Source organism: Podarcis melisellensis, assembly GCF_964234715.1.
Source record: "Podarcis melisellensis genome assembly, chromosome: 11".
NCBI classification, from domain to species: Eukaryota; Metazoa; Chordata; class Lepidosauria; order Squamata; family Lacertidae; genus Podarcis; species Podarcis melisellensis.
Genome location: NC_138543.1, coordinates 4291315 through 4309454, shown reverse-complemented (window position 1 = coordinate 4309454; position 18140 = coordinate 4291315). Strand labels below are relative to the sequence as shown.

At 42.6% G+C, this 18140-nt stretch overlaps 2 protein-coding genes across 3 annotated transcripts in view; one reads left to right on the top strand and one right to left on the bottom strand.

Moving 5' to 3' along the window:
* The window catches only part of LOC309380587 (guanine nucleotide-binding protein subunit alpha-14-like), a 32444-nt gene extending 19869 nt beyond the window's left edge, over positions 1–12575 (top strand). The window contains exons 2-7 of the mRNA XM_081930737.1: positions 2971–3155; positions 7166–7320; positions 8936–9064; positions 9448–9577; positions 10245–10398; positions 11589–12575. Coding sequence (XP_081786863.1) covers positions 2971–3155; positions 7166–7320; positions 8936–9064; positions 9448–9577; positions 10245–10398; positions 11589–11779 — 944 coding nt within the window. The 3' untranslated portion in view covers positions 11780–12575. The remainder of the gene's footprint in view (positions 1–2970; positions 3156–7165; positions 7321–8935; positions 9065–9447; positions 9578–10244; positions 10399–11588) is intronic.
* A 263-nt stretch (positions 12576–12838) lies between these two features.
* Positions 12839–18140, bottom strand: part of VPS13A (vacuolar protein sorting 13 homolog A) — a 155035-nt gene continuing 149733 nt past the window's right edge. For both annotated transcript variants that reach the window (XM_081930331.1, XM_081930332.1), the window contains exons 70-72: positions 17949–18072; positions 14994–15068; positions 12839–14673 (exon numbers count right to left, since the gene is read on the bottom strand). In XM_081930331.1, the coding sequence (XP_081786457.1) occupies positions 14623–14673; positions 14994–15068; positions 17949–18072 (250 nt within the window). In that variant the 3' untranslated portion in view covers positions 12839–14622. The remainder of the gene's footprint in view (positions 14674–14993; positions 15069–17948; positions 18073–18140) is intronic.

The following is an 18140-nucleotide window of genomic DNA, read 5'->3' as shown; positions in this document are numbered from 1 at the left end:
ATTGAGCTATGACTCTTCCCCCTTGCCTTAAGGCAATGAAGTGGTATAATGGTTTTATTTATTTATTGTACTTCTGAGTCACCCCATAATAGAGTTTTTTGGGGGGACATGCAGTTCAAAGAAATAAAAACAGTTATAAAACATAATCAAACAAATCAGTCAAGTATAACAATTACAGAACAGTGCCAAAATCAATAAAAACCATGGGGCAAAACACAAGAATCATAACCACAGCGACTGAGATAATTAATATAAGTAAATGATGTTTTAAAAGTATCCTAAAAAATTGGAAGGATGCCTGGTGCTTAGAAGATAAGCCTCTCTAGGGAGCGTGTTTAATAATAATAATAATAATAATAATAATAATAATAATAATAATAATAATTTATTATTTATACCCCGCCCATCTGGCTGGGCTTCCCCACCCACTCTGGGCGGCTTCCAACACAATAGTAAAAAACAGTAATGTATCAAAGATTAAAAGCTTCCCTAAACAGAGCTGCCTTCAGAAGTCATCTAAAAGTCTGGTAGTTGCTGTTCTCTTTGTCATCTGGTGGGAGGGCGTTCCACAGGGCAGGCGCCACTACCGAGAAGGCCCTCTGCCTGGTTCCCTGTAACTTCGCTTCTCACAGGGAAGGAACCATCAGAAGGCCCTCGGCGCTGGACCTCAGTGTCCGGCTAGAACGATGGGGGTGGAGACGCTCCTTCAGATAGCTGCCATGGCGCAGGGGGCTGCTGAAATGGCTTTCTACCTTGGGTCCACCCAGGGGTGGAGGAAGGGGGTGGGCTGCCCTGGGAGTCACCACTGAGGGGGGGGGGTGAGAAAATGCCAGGTGGCACTCACTGTGGGGCCTGCAGTGCACCCAAGCCACTCGACTCTCCTGGGAGTCCTTGGGCGCCCACAGGCTCTGTGCTGCCCCCAACGGTCTGCCCACTGCCTCAAACTCAGCCTCAGCTGTAGGGCGGCTGAGTGGGAGAAGGCAGGCAGATTCCTCAGAGGCCCTGCGGAGCATCCTGCCCTGGTTCGCCCCCCCCCCCAGGCAGCTGACTCCTCCCCTGGGTGCAGGTCACACTCACTGCCCCAGGCACCTGATTGGCTTACTCCGGCACTGCGTCCACCCTCCACTTCAGAATAAGGGGGCTCTTAGAGAGTGGGACCACCACTTCATATTGTTTTTCAGGGCAGGAATGATGACATCAGCTGCTGAAACACCAGGGTAATTGGCAATCTTTCTATGCATTGGCAAGTGAATGAGGTGATATTAAGGCCTTCAAGTTTGGTTTTTGACAGATTAGCATAGAATAAATCAGAAAATAATAACAAAGCAGAGGTTGAATACTACCTTCCTTTCTTTGAGGAGATTCCTACTTTATACAGTACTAGCTTTAAATAGCGGTACTTCTTTGGGAAGAATATTTGCATTTCTAAATAAGAGCTTAACATTTCAGCTGGCTGCAAGTTGAAATGATGCAGTCAGAAGTAAGCACAGCTGGATTCAGAGGAGTTTGATCCCAGGAAGCAATGCATATGATTGCACTCATGCCGATCCAAGTAAATTAGACATTAACACTGTGTACTACCACTCTTTGGTGTGTATGGGCATAATAATGTATTAGCAAAGCTGCCGAAGAATTGATGCCTTTGAATTATGGTGCTGGAGGAGACTCTTGAGAGTCCCATGAACTGCAAGAAGATCAAACCACTCCATTCTTAAGGAAATCAGACCTGAGTGCTCACTGGAAGGACAGATCCTGAAGCTGAGGCTCCAAGACTTTGGCCACCTCATGAGAGGAGAAGACTCCCTGGAAAAGACCCTGACATTGGGAAAGATGGAGGGCACAAGGAGAAGGGGATGACAGAGGACGAGATGGTTGGACAGTGTTCTCGAAGCTACCAGCATGAGTTTAACCAAACTGCGGGAGGCAGTGGAAGACAGGAGTGCCTGGCGCGCTCTGGTCCAGGGGGTCACGAAGAGGCGGACACGACTAAACGACTAAAAAAAAACCAGCTGCCTGAAGTTTGGTTTCTCATTGGGGAGGGATCTTCATTGAATCTGCAGGAATTTTCTTTTCCATTTGCAGCACTCTATGCCATATTCCATACTGTTGGAGAGGGTCTACTAATGCTCTTGGACAGATTTTTTTGGGGAGGGGGCTGGAGCAGGAGGGGGGTACTGGCAAAAACCACCTCTCTTTCTCTTATGTAGGAGACATGTCTGTGAGTGGAGCAGCAGCACTCTTAGGAGCCTTCTCTGTAACTGGAGCCTTCTTCTTTCTCTACATGGGCCTTTCCTAAGGAATCTTCTTCCTCAAGAAGCACAGCAAGCAGGGCATAGGAATGTTTAGAAGGCTTTTAAAGACATGCCTGTTTCTCCAGGCCTTTGGGTGTCAATCAGGAAATTTTATTGGTATTGTGTTTAATCAAAGTTTATGGTGACATATATGCATACAGTGGTGCCTCGCAAGACGAAATTAATTCGTTCCGCAAGTTTTTTCGTCTTGCGAAGCACGGTTTCCCATAGGAATGCATTAAAAGCCCCCGGGACAGCGGAGACTTTGCTCCCCACCGCTAGCATTTAAAAGAGGTCCCCGGAGATTTCCCTATGGGCTTTCTTCTTGCGAAGCAAGCCCATAGGGAAATTCGTTTTGCGAAGCGTCTCCAAAACGGAAAACCCTTTTGTCTAGCGGGTTTTTCGTCTTGCGTGGCGTTCGTCTTGCGGGGCACCACTGTATTAATATTTTATTATTTTGTTTAATATTGTCTATATGGTTGTTTTATGAACTACTTTTAGGGCTCACTTAATTTATTTACAAATATCACCCTTACACAGACCATTGTGTGCATAACTGGATTTTGATACATCAAGAGAATTTGTTGATTCTTTTTTTCTGCTGCTGTGAAGCTGGGGCTCTCTGTGCTTTGTTGTGTTTAATTTGAAAGATACGCTTTCTTCTTGTGCTTTCTTGCAGGTACAGGAGAAAGCGGGAAGAGTACATTTATTAAGCAGATGAGGATTATTCACGGATCAGGCTATACGGAAGAAGACCGGAAAGGCTTCACAAAACTGATTTATCAAAACATATTTTCCGCTATGCAAACTATGATCAGAGCTATGGATACTTTACAAATTCCATACTCATCTGAGCATAATAAGGTACAAAACTCTTCATTGGTGTCAATAACACAGAAAATACAGCAGTTGAAATTCCCAAAATAACAGTTCATTGAATGTACTTTCCCACCTCTTATGCTCTTAGTTTTAAACCTTGGCCAGAGAATCTAGCATATGCCATCTCTTCTCTCCCCAGTCTTTTCCATAGTCTTTGTGCCCACTAACACAATGCAAATATACACGTGACTTCAGGAAAGAAGTGTGTCCTTGGCATATGACAAAAAAGCAATACAATTAAGTTGCCACATGTCCGAGTTTTCCTGGACATGTCCTCTTTTGGGGGGTCAATATGGCCATCCGGGCGGATTTTTTTTTACCTTTTTCAGGAAATGTCCGGTGGGGGGGTTAGGGGGGGGTTGTTGAGGGGTGGAATGCGACATTTCCTGTGCCCTGGAAGCAGAAGCATTGTGTGGAGTGGAGCCAACAGGCAGGGTAGGCTTGGGGTGGCAGTGGCTGCCGCATGCAGAACTCCTCCCAGCCCAGGCCACCAACGCAGGAAGCTGGGCACACAGGCGGGCAAGTGCCAGAGCCTAGAAGGGCAGGGCAGGCAGAAGGTTGTGTGTGCCACTCTTGGCTGCCCCGAGTGGTGCGGTCCGTAGCTGGTGCCCACCCCGCATCCTCCGGGGTGTGGCTGCCCATTGACATGTGGGGAGCTCCCAGGCTCGTGTGGGTGGCAAGCACCGCCCGGTGTTGACTCGGCTGGTGGGTGGGAGTGCTGAGCCATCGCCACATACCACAGCCACTGCCAGCCTGAGCTGGGAAAAGAGGCAGCAATACTGGTGGAGGCGACAGAGTGCAGAGGAAACTGAACATGGCAGTGCCCACTATTCCTCTTTTTCTTTCTCTCCCCCCCCCTCAACTCGCCTACAAATGTGTCGTCTTTTTTGCTTTTTGAAATATGGCAACCCTATGCCCATCTAGGAATATGACTTGTGTCCTGTGTGCTTGGTTGTTGTTGTTTTTATAAAAAGAAGTCAGTGAGTGCTGTACGATAGTCAGGCACTGGAACTAAGAAGTTGGTTAAGGAAATAAATAATAATTTGCCATTGGGTCGTTTCACTTTGAAAACCACTCAAATATACTGGCAATTGTCAAACTAGAACAAGTAAAGGGGCTTTGGATATTTTTATTTTTACAAATCCCACCATAAATAGCTTCCAAACATATTGGTGTGGTTCACATTGAATTCAATCAATTGTATGCAGGGCCGGATTTAGGTTTGATGAAGCCCTAAGCTACTGAAGGTAATGGGGCCCTTTATATGTCCAGCTGCTCTTTGTCAACAACAAATTTATGGACCTAATAGGTATCTAAAGCCATTTGCACATAACAAAATATGTATTTTATCAAAGTAATTTTTGAACTTATCTTATATTTTGGAAATGTACATCCAGGTTTTTTTCCCCTTTAATTTTTTTTGGGGTTCCCAAGAAAGTGGGGCCCTTATTTAGCTTATACGTGAATCTGGCAATGATTGTATGGCTAAATAATAAAAGTGGAGTGACTTCTTCCAATGTTCACTTGATACAAACTAAAAACAAATTAAACAACTGACTTGGAAAAAGGGACTGCTAAGACTTCTTTGATAATGAATAAATACTAAGTGCATCTGGTTTTAGATTGTTTTCTTTGAGAAACTAGAATCTTAAGTGGAGAATGTTCTGCCAGAACGTTTCAAGACAATTAGACCAGCGCCCTCATGTATCCCTATTTATTATAATGAAAGAGTGGGTTACTTAGGGCTTTAGCATGTACAAAAGGAAGGAGCCCTGCATGTTCTTTTTTAAGGAAAAGAGTAAAGTGGAGACATGTTCACATTTGTTTAAGTTTTTGTACAAAAAAAGAAATATGAATTGAATAATACTTTTATCACAGCAGACAAAATTCATGCTTGCATGTACAAAGCAGAAATATTGGGGAAACGGTGAAAAATCAGGCAAGATCTTGGCCAATCGTTTAAAATGAAGGATAGGGCAATGGATCCCAGTATTAAATGATTTTATGAAGGTTTTCTTGACTTACAAAAGTACATGCATTGTCTCTTTTTTCAGGTTGTGGAGCCTTTTCTACAGATCAGTTACATTTGATATGTTGTATACAGTATGAGGTTGCTGAAGAAGAGGGGAGAGGAGAGGTGGGATGGTGAAACTTATATTCTTTTCTATAGTGTACGTGTGGGGTTTTGTGTCAGCACCAACTGGGTAGCTTCTTTTCCTATTCGGTTAATATATTTCCTTGGTATTGAGAGGGATTGGGGGCCCCAGGATGTGGTTGGTTGCCTGTGTTTGGCTGCAGTGAGGTTTGTTCGCGTTTGTGAGGGGGGGGGGTGATTGTTGGGTCAAGTTAGCCATATTGAGTTGTATGTTGTCGGTGGATTCTTCTTGTTGTCTTGTTGGGCTGTGTACATTATAATGGAGAGCCAAACTCATTTCAGTGATAATTTTCTAGTCATTTTAGGTCCCAAGCAGGGGTGCCCAAACTTTTTTCAAAGAGGGCCAGATTTGATGAAGTGAACTTTAACTCCAAAGTTGTTGAGCTTAAAATGGTTAGTGCAACATGTGGAGAGAGAATAGCAACAATGGCATTCAGTTCCCTACAAGATAATGGTGCAGATGGAAGTTGTTAGAGGATGAAAATGCAATGTAAAGGAGAGCAAGATCTTTGTTCTAAACCTTGCACATGGCAGGAGCAGGGTAGGGGTGAAGGAAGCCATGATTTAATGAAGCCTGCAATGATGGTTCAAACCAGACCATTATTTCTGAAAAGAAGCATCAATCTTTCACTAGGGATTCTGTGTGTGCTGTTCTTGGCTTGTGGTAGCAGAAATAAATCAAATATTTGGAAAAGCAAACATCTAATGTGCTGTTCAAGATTCAGAATGTTTGGAAACTGATAGTCAACTATGTTTGTGCACAGAATATTGCTACTAAAGAGAAGGCACATTGTTGATGATTCAGCATGAAATACTTTCTAGCATTTGGCTTGGGAGGAAGCCTCTATGGTATTTTTCTGCAGTGCTGCAATGAAAAGAACTAAATGGCATCTTGGTGGGGTGCCATCGCAGCTGCTGCCCATGCCCCCGGGACATGCGCCAGCCACACCCCTGCCTGAGCTTGAAGCTCCACCACTGACCATGTGAAAGACCTCTCAGTTGGAAACATAATCCAGCAAGACTGATCTTTCTTTTTATGTTAGGATTGAAGTATCTGATAGAGTTTCCTGGTATGTTACAGCAGAGCCATAGCTATGGAAGGGCAGGCCTAGTTGGGGTTTCTGCCCCAGGTGAAGCCTCCAGAGGGGTGCCATTGAGGCTCCAAGTATATGTGTGTGTGTGTGTGTACACAAATGCGCATGGGAGTGCCAAACTGGGTTTTTGACCCAGGTGAAATAAAGCCTACTTTCATCCCTGTGTCACAGTGGCCAAAATTAAATACAAAAAAGCATTGTCCAGACCATTGTCCCACTGCAGAATTATTTACCTGTCATTGCTGTCCATTTTCTAAGCTTGCACAGTTATAGAGTGCATACATACTGATATACCTACGTACAAGGACCAGTGTATTTTTTTCCCTGCTGCAAGGTGAGCTCATCTTTCCCTGACCAAAAGTGAGCGCAGTTCCCCAGCACACCTTCCCATCAAGCTATGTACATCTGTATGTAACCTAAATCAGAAGTGTTTTAAAAATATAACATCCAAATAATGAGGTAGGAACAGTAATGTTATTTATGCATCACAGAAACAACAGAAGAGTTCATTGTCTCCCATTGATTCAGTCATATACAGTGTGCAGGGTATTTTTGTTTCACTCACCCTCACAACACCACCCCCTTCCCCGAGTGGTTCTAGGTCAAAGTTAGTGCATGAAGGGTGAACCTGGCATTTGGGACTGTTGGTTGTGCTTTGAATGCCCAGCAGTGTCTAATTTTGCAGTTCCATGTTGACTAAATTTATTATAAATCCCTAACTATCCCCCCCCCCCATCCTGCTGCAGGAGGCTGGTCAGATGATTGAAGAGCTGAATGTAGACACAGTAACAACACTGGAGAGAGAACTTGTGGAAGCCGTTAAGAGGCTGTGGGAGGACACAGGAATCCAAGCATGCTATGATAGGCGAAGAGAATACCAGTTGTCGGACTCAGCTAAATAGTATGTATCTTACAGTAATAGATCTATGGTCTGAAATGTTTAGCTTTGGAAATATTAGGATTTAACTAGAATTTATATACGGTGCTATTTTTCAAGAAAAAGAGGTGCCAGAACTCACCATGAGCACCTCCCTTATTTTCTTATAATGGCAATGGTGTGCCCTCCTGAGTTCCAGCTGGAAAAAAGCCCTACTTGTATGTATACTGGGCTATAAGACAGTCTCAATGGGCATTAGAAAGGGGGTTATGCAAAGGGGTTGAGGTGTTTAAGTAGGGTTTGTGTAAAGACTTGTGTCAGACTTTGAAAATGTAATCAAGATCCGTGTGTATTGGAATGTGTGGACCCACTTCTGAGCATCAGCAGATAGCATTTGAAGAGCTAATTAAGCTAGGTAAATGTCCTAAGTGTGTACCAGTCTTTAATCCTAGTCAGTCAACAAGTGGGAACTCAGGGGAACTCCTTTGTTAGGTGACACCTGGGGGGGGGGCTAATCATTAGTACTCTAAAGCACCAAAAGAACTGACCATTAGGATGCAACTGAATAAGGAAGAGCAGAATTAGAAGGAGAGATGCCTTGGACTGGAGGGCTACACTCCAAGCCCCTCTTGAGATGACCAGGCTGTAAGATCTGGAATCCCTCCATGCAGAGTGAAGGTGTAAATATATGAATAAATCATATTTCTTTGTGTCTTCCGTTCTCCAAAGGAGCACAGACCCGGGGTGAGTGTCTCCAGCCCCCTGCAATCTTGCTGCCATTCAGCACTTTTGCCAGATTGTATTATTATGACAGGTTGTACTGCTAACTCTCCCCCTGCCCCAATTTGTAACTCAAATTTCAGCATGAAATCACATCTGTCTCCTCATGTAGATGAATTAACAAAGAACAGTTTTGTTTTAATATTACTAGTTTTCTTTTCTATAGGTAAGGAAATGATGAGCAGTTATTCTTCTTCCCATACATACATACAATCTATTTCTCTTATTATATTAGTAGAAAATTGAGTGGTTTTTTTGTTGTTTTGGGTTTTTTTGTTTTTTTGCTAAATACAATAGTTTGGTTTTGCTCAAGGTAAGAAGAGTTTATAGTTTCTTAGTGAACCATGATGCAGCTAGCAAATGAATCTTGGTCTGCACTGTCACTCCCCACTCCCCCCCCCCCCGCTGGGTTAGGATTTTAGTTTTTATACAATGAAATAGCAATTATGTTGGTGTTTACTTAAATGTTTTAAACTTACTACTTTGTAAATGAGGACAATGTGTGGAAAATGTGAATATAAATTGACAAGCTTCTTTTTGATACAGTCAGCTCAAAAGTAAATAGCATAACTGAAAATAGGCGACTATTGTTATTCATACATGGCAGTCTGGGGGTGGGGGTGGGGTGGGGGGAGCGCTGTGGCTGAAAGTGTCTTCTGTAATGGTAGTTGTGCATTAACAGTAGCACTGAGTTTTGAATCTAGAATGTCCATTCTATTAGCCTTGTGTGGTCTATTAGCTCTCATTTATTTGTGAATTAATCTTCTACTTAAATAAATATTTGATTTCAACATGTTAATTTGTTTATGACAACATGTAACACTTTGCTAAATAAGTGTGTCTGTATTGGACTTGGAAGTTACCTTTCAGACTTTGACCGTATTGCTGCACCATCATTTGTGCCAAACGAGCAAGATATTCTCAGAGTGAGAGTGCCAACCACTGGAATTATTGAATATCCTTTTGAGTTGCAAAATGTTACTTTTAGGTAAGTTTGGTTATGCAAATTACTAATCAAGGTAAAGCAGTATTGAGTAGTCAGATACAGCAGCACCAAATATGAACCAAATGGGGAAAGTTCATCCTGGAGAAGGCTTGGTTGCAGTTATTAACATCAGACATAATTAGATTTTGATCTAAACCTGAAGAGTTTGGCGGCTATAAAAAGCCCTTTTGAATGTGGGCTTTTGTGAGCCTCTAAACATGTTTTCTGAGTTTGGTCCTGGAGCAACTTTATCAGCATCTCAGGTTACTGTAAATAGTTTGTTCAGCTATCAGGTCTTCTTCACAGCAAAGTTGAGTTGGGTTTATTTTGTTTGGTTGGTGCCCTGGAAGCTTATTACACAAAGTTACTCCTATTTCTATTTGCAGAATGGTAGATGTTGGTGGACAGAGATCAGAAAGAAGGAAATGGATACACTGCTTTGAAAGTGTTACCTCAATAATATTCTTGGTTGCTCTTAGTGAATATGATCAAGTCTTGGCAGAATCCAACAATGAGGTAAAAGAACAGACTGCTCTAGATTATTTCAGTTAGTGCATTTTACTGAGGCAGATTATTTTCTCAATGCATCTCTCCATAGAATGGTCATCCTCTCCTGTTCGATGCACAATACCAATTTTTGTTGGTGTATCCTGACGAAATTCTGGCACAGACACACTCTTAGTTTTTCATTCTTGCACATATAGCATCCATTGCATTGTCTTTCATATTATTTTATTGCATTTATATCCTGCCTTTCCTCCAAGGAGCTCAAAGTGGTGAACATGGTTATCTTTCACCCCATTTACACTTTGTTTGCGGCACTGGGAGAATAGCTTGTGTTATAATTAATTATACTTGGAACACATGTCTGGGTAGAAAATAATGATAGATGGGACTAGGTTTTGGGTATGAAATAATTATATTTTAATCTGAGCACAGAAATGGGGTGCGCAGGCAGAGTTCCACTCACCAATAGATGTTCCCTGCATTTCCTTCCCCCATTCACCCCCAAAATGTGCTCTTGAGGGGTCCCCCAAACCCCTGGAGCATATTTTAAGTGTAAGCAGTGGTATGAAGGTGGAGTGAAGTTCTGTTACGCAAGCAGAAATCAGTGTTGGATACAGCCCAGCACCCACTAATTTCTTTAAGAATACTTCGCTAACATTTCATACTTTTCTTGCAGAATCGGTTGGAAGAAAGCAAGGCTTTATTTCAAACAATAATCACATACCCTTGGTTTCTGAACTCCTCAGTCATCTTGTTCTTAAATAAAAAAGACCTTTTAGAAGAGAAGATTATGCATTCCCATTTAAGCACCTATTTTCCAGAGTTCACAGGTAAACCAGTTGTGCTTTACATCTGATAAGCAATTATTGTAGCTGCTTTGTCAGTTCACTGAGCACTTTAATGTAAAGTGTTAGTTACCCCAGTTGTTGGCTACACTAAAACAGACAACATTTACCCTATTTTTCGCTCTATAAGACACACTTTTCCCCTCCAAAAATTAAGGGGAAATGTGTGTGCATCTTTTGGAGCAAATGCAGGCTTCAGCGAAAGCAACACGAAGCCTCTGAAGTGCAGCAGGAGCGCTCCCGCCATGCTCTGGAGGCTTCGCGTTGCTTTCACTGAAGCCTGGAGAGCGAGAGGGGTTGGTGCGCACCAATCCCTCTTGCTCTCCTGGCTTCGCTGGAGAGGCGCTGCGCAGCTTTCCCTCTCTGCGCAGCACCCCTTCAGCGAAGCGGGAGGAGAAATGGAAGGGGCTCTGTTTCTCCTGCCGCTTTGCTGAAGGGGCGCTGCGCAGAGAGGGAGAGAATTTTTTTTCTTGATCTCCCCCTCTAAAACTAGGTGTGTCCTATGGTCGAGTACGTCCTATAGAGCGAAAAATGCGGCACTTATTTTTGCAAGCAAATGATTAAAATTATATGCACATCCATATTCCCAATGTGGGAAGTTAGCATTTGTTACTACACACAAGTCCTACTGTCCAAACGCTTGTTACATACCCAAACATAAGGAATGAGTACCCAAAACTCGCTACACACGCATCACAGATTCTGATATCAAGACAGCCAGACACAGTTGTAGTACTGTAAACAAATGAGCAGCCTTAAACAAGACTTACTTTTTGTGTTTTGCTGGTTCATGGCAACCAAAAACCATGGTGGGTGGGGGAAAGATCAGACAAATAAGAGAGCACCCTTTTCCTTCCCTCCTTGCCTTTTGCAAGGTTTCAGTGGGTTTTCCTGGGTTTTTTCAAAATTTTGGGGGCAAACATTCTGTGGTTGGGAACATGGTAGAATTTCCCCCCAGGAATAATTGGAAATCGTTGACTCGTTATGCAAACGCTCACCTAACAAATGATTTCCTGAGAATGCATTGTGTTTGGATAGCAGGACCTGTGTGTATTAGTATATTTGAAAATAGTTAATTGGAATTAATTAACTCTGCATACACCAGTGAAATTTATTTGAAGATTGCAAAGAGTCTCTCTTTCTGTTTAACGGTGTCATTTTTTGCTTTTGAGCAGGACCAAAGCAAGATGTTAAAGCTGCCAGAGAGTTCATTCTGAAGTTATACCAGGATCAGAATACAGATAAAGAGAAAGTGATTTATTCCCATTTTACATGTGCTACAGACACAGAAAACATTAGATTTGTCTTTGCTGCTGTCAGAGACACAATACTACAGCTGAATCTAAAGGAGTTCAATCTGGCATAAACCACAGGGACCCAGCATTGTATTTAAAACTCCATATATGTATTTGCAGCAATTGTTTGCGTCCCTGTTGACCATAAAATATTTACTTAACAAAAATGGAAATTTAGATATGATACTTACAGATTTTTAATGTGTACACTTTCAAAATGGTTTTTTCCCCAGTTTTTGATCTGAGGTGCATAATTTTAGTTTTGAGGTGATTTAAGAAAAAATATCTGCTATTTATTTATAGATACTTCCTGCACCCGCTAATTTAATTCGTTTGATAATCTTTTAGCCAGAGATGTCTTAGTTACAGAAGATTGGATGCTCTATTGTCATTTGACTAAGGTACATGACTAAGCTGAAAGAAAAATAGCCTATATTTATATAATTCTTTAGTTTTTTAAAGCCTCTTTGAAGGACATGGCATACATCTTATTTTCCTTGAAACACGGCAGCTTGTTGTGCAATTTTTGATTCATAAGTAAAATGCTAGCTGCCAATATGTTTAATATTTGTTGTTTTCTATATGCTTTGGGGCATAGTTATTTAAAAAATAAATAAAAACAAGCTCCCTTCTGCCCTTTGCTGGAGCCTGTAAAAAGTAACTGCTTCCGTGACTGGAGAAGGGAAGGGTGCACTTGTCTCAACTCCAAATGTATCAAGGCACCCCTGAATGGCATCTATCATTCACCAGTTCCATTGGGGGGACCATACCTTTTGGTGGCCATTTTTGGCAAAGGCAGTGAGTGTTCATTTCCCATTTTATTTGCTTTTCCTTTATTTTATATTTAATAAATCAATATAGTTAAGACCTACCACTTGTTTGGCATCATTTACACTATTGCTATGTCACCCCTTCATATGAAGTAATGCAGTATAAATTGAAGAAAGATAACATGTCGAATACCATGTTTGACAGAGTGGTAATTCAATTAGCATCTCTTCGCTGTGTGAACATTCCTAAAATTTAAAAATTACATGAACCAACTCAGTGTTTGGGACAGCACATGTATGTGTTTTTCTCTACAGGTCTAGCAGACACAGGGATAGAAATCTAATAAGCACAAACAAAAATAACGTGTAACCAGCCTAGGAGGCATCACACTCTTTATTGTACACATTTAGAAGGCGTGATCTGTATGGTTGGTCTGCAGCTTAAGGCCACAACTCAAAGTGTTAATGCTCAAGTATGATATGACTGTCAGTTAAACCAATGAATCTGGAGTTCGTTCATGTTCTTGAGACACAACACACGTTATATTTTGGCATATCCAGTAACCATTAATTCAATATACATTTTGTATAGCAAGAAATAAAATGTTATGGGGAAGACTGCAATGTATTCCTTTAAGCACCTCAGGTGGTTACATAATGGAGCAAGCAAGACTTTTATATAAATACATACAATTACATTTGGCATGCCATTTACTTTATTTAGCTTTTACAACAAAGCTACAGTTTGAGGAGTTTAAGTACCACCAGCAAATTCAGGAGGGCCAATCTCTTTCACCTCAATCCTCCAAACAGGAGCTTGGAAAGAATATTCTGGAGCAGACATTTACTACATGCATCAAACAAGTCAAATCTGGATTAGGCAATACACTTACATACATTTGCATTCTTTTCCCTTTTATGACGTGATTTCTTCATCTACATGTGCATTTATAGGCATTATTGTATAGCCTAGCAAAATCAAATTAAAAGAAATGTGTACGCAACCCTCCACATACTGAAATCTTGTTGTTTTCATGCAGAACTAAAAAGATCTTATGAATTGTTTTGGGTTTAAAAGCTGAAATGGGTTGTATTCCCACGTTAGTCATACTCTGAGCAGACCCACTGAAATTAAGAGACTCGCCTAATTTACGTCCATGAAATTCAGTGGCTCTATTCTAAGAAAAACAGTTGGATGCAACCCAAAGTTAATGAATGTTCTCATTTTTTTAAATTAATGACAATGCATTCAGCATGAGCATGAAATTTAGATTCCCCTCACTCAAAATAGTTTTTCATTCAAGAGTGTTCCTTAGGTTTATATACCATTTCAAAACATGCTCTTTAGAAGGTTTCGATGACTTTGCTGAAAATTTTATGTATTGAAAGTAAAGATCATGCCATTCAAAGCATTGCTGCAAAGACACATCCCTGCCTAGGTTATCATTTCAATATTGCATGTTTATCTGTGTACATCTACCCATCATCGTGAGGTACCAGAACACCTTGCTAATTTTTTGCATCATATAAAAAGTGAGTGTTAAAAATAATATTACAGTACCACAAACTGTTTATTTGTATTAAAAAAACTAAATAACCTCATGATATATATATTGGTAAATAAAAAGGCTTCTTGAATAAACAGATCAGCAAGATCATTCATAATATAAGAGCATTGCTGGTTAAATCAGTCTTTCCCTGAAGAATTTAACTGAATTTCAGTGAATTACATTATATTAACATGTAATGTGGCAATTATAGCATATTAATTAAAATCCCGATGACAGGAGAAATAAAGCTTAGATGGTGGGGGAACCCTGATTATCACATAAAATTACAAGATTAATCTAGTCTTTTTAAATCATGTGACAGAATATGCATGAAAACATCATTTTTACTCCTGATATAAGTAACTCTGTATTATTTATAAATAAAAAGCTCAGTAAGCCACAATTTGGCAGAGGTTCTCAGCTCTAGAACAGTTTAAATGACACTGACCATGGCATATTTTTTTTCTACTCTGGCTATGTAGAAGACATCAACAATCCCCTTCATAGTCTTAGCAATGTCACATGCTAAGCTTCAATCAAAATGTTGAATTTGGCACACTCTGTTTTGTCCATCCTGGAATCTTGCACAAATGGTCACAATTTTGGATGGTTCTCCCTCACTTCTTCCAGTTTTGAGAGAACCCACTATGAAAATTTGAGAAAAAAATTAGACAATGAAAGTAAGTCAACATATTCATCTAAATATTAATAGCACAGAACATTAGTATATAACTATATAGTCTTGTCTACTGAAAGGCAGTCCACATGTGGGCAAATCCCATTTTCTGGGGCTGCTGCCAGACTCCCAGCTGGGCTATACATGCATCAATGTGACATCTGAGAACTACTGTCACACATGCATGGTGCCACCCTCACAAGCAACATTTTGGTTATCTGAATCTAGGACTATGGCTGTATACTATTTTCAAGTAAACATATTTAGATCAGTAGTATTCGATACTCACCTTAGCATCATCTGGCGTTTTAAAATTAATAATTTTTCCAAATTCTTTGGCATGGAATACAGACTTTACTCGTTCCTATAAAATAAATAAGTTTCCTATTAATTTGGCTTTCCAAGGTAAAATGAAATGTAATACTTCTGTTATTTTACTTTCCCAGCATATAGCTCACAGCTTTATAGTGGATTGCACACTGACTCCACCGTGATCATGAGGCAGCCCCCAATTAGGTTTGCGGACTTGCCAAACTCGAACAATCAATGGAGTCACAAGTAGTAAGGAAACAACAGGTGCCCACTTTCCTCTTAAACATTTAACTTAACTATTTTTTGTAAAGGGCTCATGAATTAGCAAATCAGAGGCACATTGCAGTCCATATTAGGGAGTGGCTCCAATGACTCCATGATGCCTTAGAACTCTACATTTTGAGTCAGTATCAATTGTACTATCTCCTACTGGCGTCATGGGGGACACTGGCTTGGGATTTCAAAGAGCTTTACCCAATTAAGGCAGGTCCAACTGCAACCTGAGCTAACGTTAGAGGCCCTGCTATAAGAGCTTGTGGCCAAAGGAAGCCTCGGCCAAGGAATACAGATCAATCTTATAGTGCCTTGTGCTGGGGTGGCTGCCCTGCCTATGTCCCCAATAGGGGCATTAGTGGAGAAGGCTGCAGATGCAGCTGTGGTCTGAATTGAGTGGACCGTAAGGGACTCATAGGCTATCAAGATGCAAATGCATATCCACCAAGATAGGTAAAGGTACCCCTGCCCGTACGGGCCACTCGTGTCCGACTCTAGGGTTGCGCGCTCATGTTGCGCAAGAGGCCGGGAGCCGGCGCTGTCCGAAGACACTTCCGGGTCACGTGACCAGCGTGACTAAGCGGCATCTGGCGAGCCAGCACCAGCGCCGCACATGGAAACGCCGTTTTCCTTCCCGCTATAAAGCGGTACCTATTTATCTACTTGAACTTAGGGGTGCTTTCGAACTGCTAGGTGGGCAGGAGCTGGGACCGAACGACGGGAGCTCACCCCGCCGTGGGGATTCGAACCGCCAACCTTGCAATCAGCAAGTCCTAGGCACTGAAGTTTTACCCACAGCGCCACCCGCGTCCCATCCACCAAGATAGCATAGAGCAATAATCATTCTAGATGGCAGCAGTAGGGAGAAAGGAGACAAATGGTGTGTGTGTACATTTAAACTCCTTTGTCCAGATGATGTATACCTTAAGGGCGTGCTGCACATCGATTGAGTGTAAGCCTTTCTCTAATGGATGGGAGGGATTGGGGCAGAAGGTAGGGAGCACCAATTCTGCTGCATGTGAAAATGGGAGGCTACCCAGGCCAGAATATCCAAGTCCAGCAGATCACAGAAGTAAACTTCCATATCATTCCAAAGCGGCTTCAAATGATTCACATACACCATTATTTCATCTTTCAAGTCATCACTAACTGCTAAAGAGGAAAACTCTGAATTCTTGACATCCAATATTGGTGGCATACTGCTTGACTTTTCCAAGAAACCCTGTAATAATCTCTTTGCTTGGGAAGCATAGTCACTTCTCTGTTTTCCGTTTTCCTCACTTTTCTGTTTTCTTTTTTCTTTCCTGTTTTCTTTCCTTGGTCACTTCTGTTTTCACCACTTCTCATTTCCTTCTGTGGACCCCTAGTCTTGTGCTGTGCCCCCCCATTTATGCGATTTTCACCTGTGCCCCCCCTGGAATATCCTGGGGGCCATATGCCCCCGGGGTTGAGAAACACTGCTTTAGAGAACACAAGGGCTGAAAAAGAGAGTGCCTTCCAGAAGAGTCTTGTTCTCTATGCAGGAAAACATTGACGGGGGGGGGGTGAAGAAAGGAAGAAATGGGGGGGGGGAATTTGAAGCCCCCTTTATGTGACCATGAAACTTTGAATTACCGTATTTTTCGCCCCATAGGACGCACCGGCCCATAGGACGCACCAAGTTTTTTGGGGGGGAAATAAAGGAAAAAAAATTATTTCCCCCCCAGGCGCTTGTGGGGCCGGCAGCGGGGAGAAGCGCTCTTCTCCCCGCAGCCCGCCTGCAGATCAGGTCCGGGGACAGAGGGAGGACACACTGCGCCTCCCAACTGTCCCCGGAGCTTGCGGGGCAGGCAGCAGGGAGAAGCGCTCTTCTCCCCGCCGCCTGCCTGCAGATCAGGTCCGGGGACAGAGGGAGGACGCGCTGCACCTCCCAGCTGTCCCCGGAGCTTGTGGGGCAGGCAGCGGGGAGAAGCGCTCTTCTCCCCGTCGCCCGCCTGCAGATCAGGTCCGGGGACAGAGGGAGGACGCGCTGCGCCTCCCAGCTGTCCCCGGAGCTTGCGGGGCAGGCAGCGGGGAGAAGCGCTCTTCTCCCCGTCGCCCGCCTGCAGATCAGGTCCGGGGACTGAGGGAGGACGCGCTGCGCCTCCCAGCTGTCCCCGGAGCTTGCGGGGCTGGTGGCCGGGAGAAGCACGCGTCTCCCCGCCGTCAGCCTCCAAACCACATTGGGAGACAGCGGGATGGCGCCGTTCCGCCTCCCCGCTGTCCCCCGACCTTGTGGCACTGGCGCTGCGGCTCTCCTGAAGCCTGGAGAGCGAGAGGGGTCCGTGCGCACCGACCCCTCTCGCTCTCCAGGCTTCAGCGAAAGCCTGCATTCGCCCCATAGGACGCACACGCATTTCCCCTTCATTTTTGGAGGGGAAAAAGTGCGTCCTATAGGGCGAAAAATACGGTAAAAACTTTGAATTAACAACACTAGTGAAGTAAGTTTTCATAGGTGGTATTACTAGCTTGGTAAATTTGACTTGTTATATAACAACAATACAATAAACTAGCAAGTTAAGGAAAACAACATGCCACTTAAGTTGCTGAATTCTACTGGAGACAAATGACTTTTATTTTTAAAATATACTCTGAAGCTAATCTAATACATTCTACAACAAGCTGAAGTCTCTCATGGTACCTTTGCTTCAATGCGCAACCTCCGTCCATCAACAATGAATGGCTCCTTGGTAAATTCATCATAGGTGTACTGCCATTCACATGTCAACTGTCCAAATGTACCTCTTGTCACGAATAATATGCCACTAAACAAGAATACAAAATAAACCATTAAAACAAAGCAAGCAGAAATACAACAATTACTTTTTAAATA